The 13191-nt window shown below is 37.3% G+C and overlaps 1 protein-coding gene across 1 annotated transcript in view; it reads right to left on the reverse strand.

The window, feature by feature from the left end:
* Positions 1–12990, reverse strand: part of MEMO1 (mediator of cell motility 1) — an 87857-nt gene extending 74867 nt beyond the window's left edge. Inside the window, exons 1-2 of the mRNA XM_014584187.1 lie at positions 12831–12990; positions 265–346 (exon numbers count right to left, since the gene is read on the reverse strand). Of these exons, the coding sequence (XP_014439673.1) occupies positions 265–346; positions 12831–12990 (242 nt within the window). The remainder of the gene's footprint in view (positions 1–264; positions 347–12830) is intronic.
* Positions 12991–13191: the final 201 nt, after the last annotated feature.

Below are 13191 nucleotides of genomic sequence, written 5' to 3' on the forward strand. Positions count from 1 at the left end.
AAAGTCCTACACTTTAAAAGTTCATTTTATCACTAAAATGAAATGTTTTAATTACTACATCTGAGAAAATAAGTAGCCAATACCTTTGGCCTTGAGTCAAAGTAAAAACCACAGAAATGGTGAAAATCACTGAATATAATTTCTTTAGCTCAATATAGTATTCCACTTTTAATATTTAGTTCAACCTACAGATTCATTTTTATGAATTATAAACATAAAATAATAAACATAAAATAGGTTTTAGGTAAAGACCTTAAAACTTACGGTGCAATAATGGCTCTAGCAGGTCTTTTTGTAGACTGTACTTGTGAAAGCCAACCTTCCAGCTGTGCATTGAGCTGCGGTCCTATAAAAAGATAAAGAGCAAAACTGGGGTCAGCAAGGCGAGGTCCTGCAGATACCCACACGTGGCACAAGGCCCTCACTGAGCCTATGCAGACCTGGATAGCTTAATGGGCAATGGATGTTCTCCGTTTGGATGTTAATGTCACTTATCAACCACAAAGTTGCAGCAAGTCATATGGTATCGGTAAGTATTGAATAAAGAAAATTTCCTCTATTTTCTTGTTTAAAGCCATCTTCACTCCAAAGCACACAACAAGGTTATTTACAATTTCAGGTGGTAAACAAAATAAAACAGCAATGAAAAGACTCTAAGCACAAGAAGAGAAAATGAACTGAGTGAAAAACCTTCCTTACTTAATCACTGAAATGACATTGATGTACCACACTCTTTTAATCCCTTCCATTCCAGAACCCTACTCCTACGACCAAATCAATAACTGATAACCACCTCAAAAATCTCAATTTGGAGACCAGCAGAGGTTGTAATGGCTAAGTCGCCGGACTCCCATGTAGTTGACCACTGTTCAAGTCTCAGACCCAGTCGCTTAAACTCACGCCAGGCGCGTGTGTGTGCGTGCCCAAGATCCTGAGAGGAGAATGGAGGAGAAGGGATTGCAGCGTGGCAATCCCCCCTGGGGAGGGGGTGATTTCTCACCTTCTGTCTGTCTTTCTGGCAAGCCCATGTGCCCTACAGCAAAAAAAACTCTCCAAAAAAAAAAAAAATCAACAACAAAAAATACTGACTGAGCTCTTTCACACTAGCTGATACTTACTTGACAATACAGTAACCTTGATATACATAAGAAGATGATAGGCAATATGTGCTTTGCTTTTGATATACCACTGAAGTTGAAGGCACACTGATGAATGAAAAGAACTGTTAAATCCTAGCAAAACTCCTTAATGTTTGTGCAATCTTATCTTAAGAGGGATAAATAGACATTTACTTCTTTGGACAAAATAGTAAATGTTGGGTCCCAAAGAATCAATGCTAAGGTATTTCCACCAGAAGCAGGAAATGAACATGACCAAAGCAATTCGGTAACACTTCTATTTGAATACCACATGAATCATATAAATCCTATTTTCCACATAACTATATATGCACAATGACAAAACTATAGAGACACTAAAGACACACACAGAAACACTCATACATCTCTGTTTTGTAGCAATTCCTATACAACTATTAACAGAACCATTCTAAGAAAAGGTAATAAACTAAGACACGTTGAATTTCTATACTCTCCCATCTCTGTTTGGCCTGCTCCTTCTCATTCTAGACAAAAGAAATGTGTTCTATAAACTCTTCTCAAACTTAATGTGGATATGAACTATGTGATGATCTTGTTAAAATGCTGATTCTGATTCTAGAGTTCTGGAATAGAAGCCAAGGTCCTGCATTTCGAACATGTTTTCCAAGTGATGTCAGTGTTGATGGACTACAGGCCACACTCCAACAACAAGAGTCTAGATCAATGGTTGCCACACAAAAAGGACCCTGAACCCTAAGGACCTCACAAATCTGTACATGTCAAGTTTTATCTGGAGATTAAATATCTAGATAAATATAAGATCTATAAGCTACATATAAGACATTAAGAAATATTCATTTAAAAGTGGTAAAGAAAGAGCTATTTTACTTTTTCTTTTAGTTTTTGCTATAGGGTACATGTATTTTCCTGAGAGAGACAGAAATGGGGCTGGGGAGGATCACACCCTGGGGGGGACTGCCATGCCACAGTCCCTTCTCCAGTCTCCTCTCAGGATTTGGGGTATGCACACCCACACGTCTGGCATGGTTCTCAAGCTGCCTGGTCCAGGACTCAAACTGCAAAGCTGGTCATGTGGGATCCACAGCGTTAACCTCCACACCACCTGCTGACCCTAAAGCTGTTTTACTTTTTAATCATATATTTTCTCTATTGATAGAGAGCTGTGATGTAGGAAATTCTGAAACTTTCTGATATGAAGAAAGTTCCTAAAAGAAGGAGAAGGTACAATTTGGAAAGCCTGGGAACCACTCTAGACCTCACTTAGCTTTACTAGAACTTACCCGAACTGTGTTTCAATTATCTTAAAGCCTTATTTTATACTAGCTATTCAAAAAATGATTACAGGGACCAACAGATGTCATAAAGGTTGCATCGCTGGACTCCCACATGGTCAACCAAGATTCAAGTCCCAGACCTGGTGGCTTGAAGCTCACTCCAGGCACATGTGCATATGTCCCCAGGATGCCAAGAGGAGAATAGAGAGGGGACTGCAGCATAGCCATCACCCCCAGGGTGATTTCTCGCTTTCTGTCTCTCTCTCTGTCTCTCTCTCTCTCTCTGTCTCTCTGGCAAGTGCACAGGCCCTATAGCAAAAATTTCTCTAAAAAAAAATAAATAAAAATAAAAAATGGTGACATCATAAGGTTAACTATGCCTTACATCTTAATATCATAAATAACATTGGCCTTCATTTGCTAACTGATCACATATTTATGGAACAACTATTTATGTGCCAGGAAGTGGGATGGATGCTGAAGCTATAGCAATAAAAAACACAGAAATTATATAGGGTGAGCACCCCTAATCTGAAAATCTGAAATCCAAAACTTTTTGAGCACTGTGATGATGCTACAAGTAGAAATTTCACACCTAACCTCATGGGGCAGGTCACAGTCAAAATGCTGCAATACAAAAATATTGTGTAAAATTACATTCAGGCTATAAGAGTAAATTAAACACAAATGAGTTTTATGTTTAGACTTCAGTCCCTTCCCCAAGATAACTCATTATGTATATGGAAATACTCTAAAATATTTGGGGGGGGGTGATCTGGAACACTTTTGGTCCCAAGCATTGTGGATAAGGTACACTTGCCATGACCCTGCCTTCATGAAGTTTATAATAATCAATGTCTTATGGACCGGCAGATGGCATAATGGTCTTGTTACTGGACTTTCATGTAGTCCACCACAGTTCAAGTCCCAGACCCAGCAGCTTAAAACTCACACGGACGGGACTAATAGGTGGCATAATGGTTATGCCACTAGACTCCCATGTAGTCAACTGCGATTCAAGTCCTGGACCTAACATGCATGCCCAAAATCCCAAAAGGAGAATGGAGGAAAAAGGATTGTGGCAAGGCCAACCCCCTGGGAGATGATTTCTCGTCTTCTGTCTCTCTGTCTCTCTGGCGAGCACAAGTACTCTATTCAAAAATCTCTCTTTAAAAAAATAATAATAATCAGGGCTGGCAGGTAGTGTGGTGGTTAAGGTGCTGGACGCCTACATGGCCGACCATGGCTCTAGTTCCAGACCATGGCTTGCATGCTCACTTTCCTTCCCTCCCTCTCTTTGTCTCTCTCTGGTCAAACTGGAAAAAAAAATTATAACAGTAATAAGTAAAATTAAATAATTATTTTAAATAAATAAATAAGCAATGTCTTAAATTTAAAAAATGGCTGAAAAATGTCAATTTCAGATACCAGAATAAGCTGGTGAGGTGAATCTTCTAGTGTTCACAGTGAAAGACAGACCAACTGCCACAATTTCCTCCATTTGCTTATAGATAATATTTGCCTATTGGCACATTTGAGTCCACAGAACTGGTTAAGGTCCTCTGGACTTGTGTCTCTTAGGAACAAGAGACAACTTAGAAGCAAAGAAACAAAGCCAAACAAAAGTAAGCTACTGGCATCTATTATTTCATTATTAACCATTCCATGAAATATTATTCAAATGAAACTAAGACACTCTGACTGGCACTGAGAAATCTACAAATAGTAAGTCAGGCTTCTTTTTAAAAGAACTATTTTGTTTAACTTTAATTTTTATTTACTTATTTATTTTAATTTAACCAGAGAGGGAATAGTGAGAGGTGGGGAGAGAGAAAAGGAAAGTGAGAAAGCAAGCCACCAGGTCTGGGACTTGAACCACAGTTGGCCATGTGGTAGTCCAGCACCCTTAACCACCATGCCACCTGCCAGGCCCAAGACTTTTTTTCTAAGAGAGATTTTTGCTACAGGGCATGTGTACTTGCTGGAGAGACAGAGAGATAGAAAGCGAGAAACCACCCCCAGGGGGATGGCCACACCACAGTCCCTTCTCCACCATGCACCTCTCAGTATTTTGGGGATGCACACACACATGCCTGGTGTGAGTTTCAAGCTGCTGGGTCCGGGACTTGAACCATGGTCGGCCATATGGGAGTCTAGCAACATAACCATTGCGCCATCTGCTAGTCCCCGTCAGAATTTTTTTAAAACATTGGCTCCTGGATCTCTAAATTCCAAAACAAATTTGGGGACCAAACATAGGGTCGTCAATTTATTTTATAGAAAAAGGACATTTAGAGCAGGCTCCACAGCCTAATGTTTAAGTGAGCCAGATCCCACTTGGCTAACTGCAGTTGAAATTCTGACCCCAGGGCCTTGTAAAACACACACGGCATGTGTGCATGTGCGCCTAAGACAGGATGGAGAAATGGAGAAGACAACTGAAGGATGGTCATGCCCCACTGCGGGGTGCTTCCTCCTCTTTTGTTTCTCTCTGTTGAGTGTATGCACCCCCTGGCACTGGAAAGTAAAGCAGGGGAGGGACCAGCAGGTGATATTTAAGTTAAGGGGCAATTCAAGTTCCAGACCCTGCAGCTTGAAAATCAGGCTGGGAGGATGTTAGCTTGTGTCCAAAAATCCCAAGAGGATCTAGAAAAAGAAGGGATTTCGGCATGTCTATCCCTCCTGAGGGGGGTGGGATCGATGTTTCCCTTCCTCTCTCTGTCTCTCTGTGATGAGCACACTTGCCCTATAACTTCAAAAAAAAAAGAAGAAAGAAAGAAAAAGAAAAAAGGATATTTAAAACATATCATTGTTTATCTACAATTACCATCGTTTCACTAAAAAATATCTTAAGGGGCCGGACAGTGTCAGAGCAGTAGAACTTGACACTCTACAAGGCTAATCCACATTGGAAAGTTCCTGGTTTGCATCTGAAGACCTCCCTGAGTATGCTGGTCACATTTATGCCTATGATCCAGGGCTGGCTGAGGGTGGAGGATACCAACACCAAGACCCAATTGGATGCTGTCTCTCTCTCTCTGACTCATGGAAGAAATAAATTGGCTTCAATTAAAAATATACATTATATATATACATATATATGTGTTTATGTGTGTGTATGTATATCTATCTATCTAGGTAGATAGATAGATAGATATCTCCATTCTAATACCAAAATGTAAGAAGAGGACAGATTTAAGATCATCTCAAAACTAAATAAATTAACCACATTTCATACTTCAAAATACCATCAATATTAAGGTGCCATTATTTTAAGTGACATTAAAAAAAAAAACTCTCCCTATTAAACTACAACAGATCATTTCTACTACTTTATTTTATACTTACTGGGAAAAACAGCTCTTTTAAACTTAGATGTGAATTACCATATAATGTGTTTATATACTAGAAAACAAAAGCATTAAATATAAGCATTGTTCAGTTTTTCTTCATATTCTCAACCTGATTGCTAAATCACTTTTCAACTAAGAGTTATCAGTGATCCTTGTTTTTCTATAATATCATCCTCTGTACCATTAAGAGAAGTAACAATTCAACCTTTCTTTGAAAGGTATTCCTCTACTGTTTCTCGGAATCTCATCTAAGACACTGACATAATACTGTCCAGTCTCAACAACATCCCTTTCCTGATCTTACCAAAAGGTATGCCCAGAAGATTCAACTAAGAGGAGACTTCAAAAGACAAGCTAACAGACGTATGTCTTCCATAAAAGGTCCTTAAATGGTATGCTGATTGAAACACCAATGGGCTGATATGTACAGGCAGGGACAACTATTAATATTTTAACTGACAATGACTTTAAAATGTCATTGATTATAAACCATATGTCAATTTCAGAAATGTCAAACATGTGAGAAAAATGCACACCTTAAAATCTATGAAATACAGGGACCAGCAGTTAGCATAATGGCTATGTTGCTGGACTCCCATGTAGTCAACTAGAGTTCGAGTCCCAGACCCGGTGGCTTAAACTCACGCTGGGTGTGTGTGCGTGTGTGCCCAAGATTCCCAAGAGGAGAATGGAGGAGAAGGGACTGTGGCGTGGCCATGTTCCCTGGGGGGTGATTTCTCACTTTCTGTCTCTCTGTCCCTCTCTGTCTTTAACACCTTATAAAAAAAAAAAAAAAAAAAAAAAAAAAAAACTCTCAAAAAAAAAATCTATGAAATACAGTAGTAGTTTGAAATATTCACTGCAATGTTATTTTAATGCAGAATACTGAGAAATTTGTCAAAAATCAGCATTTGGGAACTGCTTCACATTACAATGAGAAGCATTCTGATAAGCTTTATCAATTACAAAAATCTCGTCTGATTTTAAAAATAAATAAAATTTCAGCAGTTTTCCCCAACTTCTTTCTCTCCTTACTGATGCCCTACTATGACCACATGTTTAAAATTTATTGCTATGTTAGTTACAAAACTAGCGTCCTATTTTTAAATACACCTCAAGGGATGCTGTTTGGTTTTATGTATCATTACAGGGCTCCTCACACAGAAAATAACTTGTCGTTGGTACAATACCCTAGAGAACATAGGAGCACAGAATTGTCACACTGAATCTGACCTAAAACCCATCAAGAGCAGTACTGTATGGGGAAAAAAAAAAAAAAAAACATCTGTGAAGAACAATACTGATTATCCTCTTTATAAAGACTACACCAAATCCAAATATCTTACATTTTTGTTACTCATTCATTTATTTAAACATTTTCATAATTCATTCACATTTCTGGCTAAACTCTATAGTCCAAATTACAAGTGCACAAGGGCAGTTAACCATAGCAATGAAGAATCTTTAGTGTATACCTATCAACGTTACTTAGATTTCACCAACTGGAAATCACTCCTTTTTTGTCCACTCATACTCTCAAAATTTTCATAGAATTAATATCAATTCTAAAGGCATTTCAAACCTAATAGGGCTGCAAATCTGAAGGATCACAATAAACTTCTTCCTCTAGATCATTTACAAAACTACAATCTGCAAATGGGTTTAGAACTGACTCCTATAACAGTCTATTAATTTGGATTCTCTATACCTACCCCTAATTCACTGTTTACAAATGAATTTCGTAGGCCAGTTAAATGATGCCACTAAATCCCTAGATAATGCCTTGCTGTACTATCATATCTAAACTATTATTTCAGATCAAAAAATTGGTTTTTGTTTGCTATTTTTGCATTATAAAAAGCATGTTCAATACAGAAAAGCTGAGGAATTCGAGTGAGAAAGGTGGGGGCCACCACAATCTCATAATTAACCTTAACCACTATACCATCTGCTGGCCCCAAGATTTTTTTTTTTTTTAAAGATTTTTCCCACAGGGCATAGAGAGACAGAGACAGTGAGAGGGGAAAGTGAAAAATCACCATCCAGGGTGATAGCAAGACTACAATCCCTTCTCCTCTACTCTTCTCCTGGGACTTTGGGTACCTATGCACATGTGTCTGGCATGATATTCAAGCTACCAGGTCCAGGACTCCAACCACAGTTGGCCATGTGGTAGTCCAGAGACTTAACCATCACACCAATTGCTGACCCAAAAGATTTATATATATGTGTGTGTGTGTGTGTGTGTGTGTGTGTATATATATACATATATATATATATTTGTATTGGGTTGTCAGAAAAGTCCTAACACATTTTCGCATAGAAAAAAACAGAAAAAAAAATGTCATAACTTTTTAGACAAACCCTATATATATGTGTGTGTATGGTATATATAGATAGATATGTGCATATATAATATTATCTGAAATGGATATATATGTGTCTATATGCTATCTGAAATTGATATATATATATATGTCTATATAAAATGTTATCTGAAATTGATATATATGTGTCTCTATATGTTATCTGAAATTGATATATATATGTCTATATATATATATAATGTTATCTGAAATTGCATCCACTCATAATCATGCAACATGAATGATGCCTCTTTTACCATAATCTCAACATTCTCCTCAAAAATATTATTTTTTAAAGAACTACTATTTTTTTCATTTAATTTTATTTATTCATTCATTTTAATTTGACCAGAGAGAGACAGAGAGAGAGAGAGGGAAAGTGAGAAAACAACCCACCAGGCCTCAGGATTCGAACCGTGGTCGGCCATGTGGGAATGTCCAGCATCTCGATCACTGTGGTACCTGCTGGTCCCCAAAAATGTTATTGTTAGAAATGAACTCATTTGGGGGCCAGTAGGTTGCATAGAGGTTAAGGGCGCTGGACTCCCACATGGCTAACTGCGGTTCGAGTCCTGGATCTGGCAGCTTGCTTTCTCCCTTTCTCTCTCTCTGTTTTCCTCTCTGGTCAAATTTTTTTCTAAAATTAATGAGTAAATAAATAAAGTTAAATAAACTAATTCTTTTTAAAAAGTTAACTCATTTAAACCATGCCATTTGGCAAAAATTAAAATAGAATGTCCCACTCTGACATTTTCTGGTATTTCAAAAAAATTAAATATTCTGATATTTTTTAATCAATGAAATTTTCATTTCTAATAGAAAGGTATTTTAACTTCTAAGTTACTCATTTTCTATTTGGATCATGCAAAGTAACATGACTACTGACTTCTTATCAGCCACAAGTGTTCCATTACTAACATTAGGGAATGACCATCTATCAGGCTTTAGGAATGACAGGTCAACTTCAACACCAAGCCTATTATGCTACATTATGCTGCTGTTTTAAATTACCCACAATGCTGAAGATTTTTACAGGCTTCTTCTATTAAATCCTTTTAACTAATGGGACATGACTTTTTATCCTTTACAAAGCATAATTTTTACTCTTGTAATAGTCAAAGTGGGCTAGAGCCCAGAATCACCTGACATGTTTATTTAAGAAAGATACCTAGGGCTTACCCCAGAGCTATGTCATCATTTTCTCTGGGGATAGCAACAGGGTTTTCTAACAAGCTCTATGATACACCTTAAAATGTGAGGCTTACTTCCATATGGGAGTTTATTTGCACATGCTATATATAATATTCTTAATCAATGGAGCTAACAGACTCAATAGTTTATAACAGATATTTTCATTATAGTTAATAAATCACATAATCTACAAATCGACAATATGTAAATGTACAAATTTCATGTTCAACCTACTTTGAAGCCATAAGTGATCCCTGTTGGTTCTTAAAATTTACATAACTTGGGGTTAGCAAGCCGCGTGGTAGTTAAGGTGCTGAACTCCCACATGGACAACCATAGTTCAAGTATCAGACCTGGTGGCTTGCTTTCTCACTTTCTCTCTCTCTCTCTCTCTCTCATCAAAAAAAATAGCAGTAGTAATGAAAATAAATAAATTTTTTAATTTTTATTTTTAAAGTGTTTTTAGGGAACCAGCAGAAGATGTAACGGTTACATCGCTGGACTCCCACATAGTCAATCATGGTTCGAGTCCCAGACCTGGAGGCTTAAAACACACGGGGCATGGCTGGCAGGTGGCATGGTGGTTAAGGACACTGGACTCCCACATGGCAGACCTGGCAGCTTGCTTTCTCACTATCACTCTCATTCTCTCTCTGGTAAAACTGAATACTACTACTACTAATTATAATAATAATTAACAAAATTAAAAAAAAAAAAAACCTCATGCAGGGCACATGTGCGTGTGTGTTCAAGATCCCGATAGAAGAATGGAGGAGAAGGGATTGCGGCACTGAGGGGTGATTTATCTCTTTCTATCTGTCTCTGTTTGATGAGCATACACACCCAATAACAAAAATCTCTCTTAAACAAATAAAGTGGTTTTAGACCCTCACTTCTATCAATGCCTCTGCAGCATTTCCATTCAAATAATCCTGAAGACAGAGGAAAATAGAGGTCTCAAGTACTCTAGCCAGAGAAATATGAATCCAGGTCATAATAAGCAACTACCTAAAGTGACACAAATACTTTAAGTTAGGTCAATACTTCCTTAATGCAAATATCTCAAAAACTGTCATTTTCTTCCTATCGCAGCTAGAATGTTTCTTTCTCCTTTTTGTTTCTTTGAGTTACAGTGAGTTGAATAAATTAATCTAGATAACTAAGTACCAAATTCTAAATCATAATCCATGGAAAAATAAAACAAGGCTGCCTTCTGAGGGAAAATCAGAACTAGGACAACACTTCTCACACAAGGCCAACACTTCCCATGCAATTACTAAAAACCAAAAAGTTTATGATAAAAAGAAAAATTAAAATTTTTGTTTCCTGTAGTTCCACCATAAAATGGATTTCTAAACATTACCAACTACCCTGCAATACAGATTCTCTCCATTGAAAGTTCTCTCGCAGTTTAATCTGAAAAAGATCAGGCCCAGCGGACCACACCAAATGAAATGTGATGAGAGGTTTTAATGACTATACTTGTGAATGGATAAAAGATCTGAAATAATCTAAGCATTCATTAAAATAAGTTAGTTAACTAAATTACAGTAAATTCATAAAGTACAGTGCTAACCAACTAGAAAACGAGAAAAAATTTATTACCTTCTATGGAAAACTTTTAACTGCAATGAGATAAATTTTATTACCTTCTATGGAAAACTTTTAACTGAGAATGTAAATAAAGCATTGATATAGAAAAGAAAATGTTACCATTTCTGTGTGCATATATACCATACATTGTAGTGTTAACCTGTATTTATGTAGACTATCTGTAGGTGAACCCAAAAGAAATCTGTAACTGTGACTACATTTTTAAAAGGAAACTAAAAAAGATGCTCTACTTTTGGAACCAGCTGGTGGCATGTTGGTTGAGGGCACGGGATTCCCACATGGCTGACCGCAGTTCGAGTCCTGGACCTGGCAGCTTGCTTTCTCACTTTCTCTCTCTCTCTCATTCTGTCCCTCTCTGGTCAAACTAAAATAACTAATTAATTAATAAAGTTAAATAAAAAATAATTCTTTTAAAAAAGATGTTCTACTTTTCACTGTATCCTCTTGTATATTTTGTACTTTGCATTATATATGTATATTATCTATCCAAAAAGTAAATGATAAAACATATGGTACAGTTATATATCAGAAAACTATGAAGTCATAAACTATGATGCTATATTCATATGTTTATTCACATGGAAAAAAAGCCTTTTAAATGCTAAAACTAGCTACCAACAAATCACTGTTGGACCTAAGACAATACCTAGATTAAAATAATTTTTTGAGAGGTTTTTGCTATAGGGTGCGTGCACACACCAGAAAGACAGAAAGATATAGAGGGACAAAAAGCGAGAAATCACCCCCCAGGGGAGATGGCCACGCCCCAATCCTCCTTCATTCTTCTCTCGGGATTTTGGTCATGCACACACACACGCCCAGCATGAGTTTAAGCCACCTGGTCTAGAACTCGAACCGCGTTCAACTACATGGGAGTCCAACGACATAGCCATTATGCCAACTGCTGGTCCCAAAATAAATATATTATTAACTTAAGAATGAATAAATAAAACCAGAGAGAGCAGGTGGTATGGTGACTAAGACACTGAATTCCAACATGGCTGACCACGGTTCAATTCCTGGACCTCGTGGCTTGAAAAACCACACCAGGTATGCATATGTGCGTGCCCAAAATCCCAAAAGGATAATGGAGAAGGGAGTACATGGCCATTCCGCTGGGTTATGATTTCTCATTTTCCCTCTCACTGTCTCTCTCTGATTCACTTTGCTGAGTGCATGCACCTTATGGCAAAATTTTTAAATAAATAATAAAATAAAACCAGTAATAACTACATAATATACATCATAATAATTAGGATATATATGGACCAATCTGACAAGGTTTTTCAAAAAGGAATTTCTTCTTTTACTTAACTTCCCCAAGTGGAATGATGTCCATCACCAAATTTCTAGTAAATAGAGTCAGAGAACAAAGAAACATTAAACACTTTATTAGTATCCTTCTTTATGATTCTTCTTCAATGAATAAAATGTAGTAAGTTTTAACAGTGTTTAGTTGGTGTTTTTCTGTTTGCTTTTCATCTAGCAAGGGCTTGAGTAATTCTCTATTAGGATTTATTCAGCATTTACTAGATAACCTAGAAGAGTCAAATTGCTGTCATTAACTATAATATAATGCAATTTTTGTACATTTTTGTACATTTGTTGTGGCATGTTTGAGGCCATTTCCATCTATCCCAAAGCATTGGTAACGCATGTGCCAACTCATGCATTTGAAGCATGATGTTTCTGATTCATCATTAACCATGAGAGTCAGGCAAAAAGAACCCCAGCAAGCTCTTCCTTCATAACTGGCCAATGCACACCTACTGTAATAGGAAATGGGCATGCCAGGTATTAGCTACGCAAAGAAGAAAATGACAGTTCTGAGATTGATAATTTAGCAGAAAAACTAAGTATGGCAACAATGGGACACAGTTAAATTAGAGTTCAACTGTGATATCGTTGTACCTGTGTGTCCACTCTGCCAAACCCTTTTCATATCTCTTTGGACTGTCTTCACCCCACTGCCTGACACTAGAGCAAATGTGTTAATGCAAAAGCTGCCCAAACGAAAGGTTCCTGCAATTCCCAGGAAATCAAGCCAGAAGAGTTTGAGAGCCTCTGCCATGCTTGGGTACAAGTACCTTTAAGAGGCCTTAGCCAATGCCACTGGTACCTTTTTTTCCCCCTACATTTATCCTCTCTACTGTCATACCTTTTAAACTACAACCACCTCACTTCTATTAGAGAAAGGAGAACTCTCTCTCAAACCCCCTCTATACTTAGGCAGATTCTTTAAATTAATTAAATAAATAATCATTCAGCCAGC

The sequence above is a fragment of the Tupaia chinensis genome, unplaced genomic scaffold, assembly GCF_000334495.1.
Source record: "Tupaia chinensis unplaced genomic scaffold, TupChi_1.0 Scaffold145860_1, whole genome shotgun sequence".
Lineage (NCBI taxonomy): Eukaryota > Metazoa > Chordata > Mammalia > Scandentia > Tupaiidae > Tupaia > Tupaia belangeri.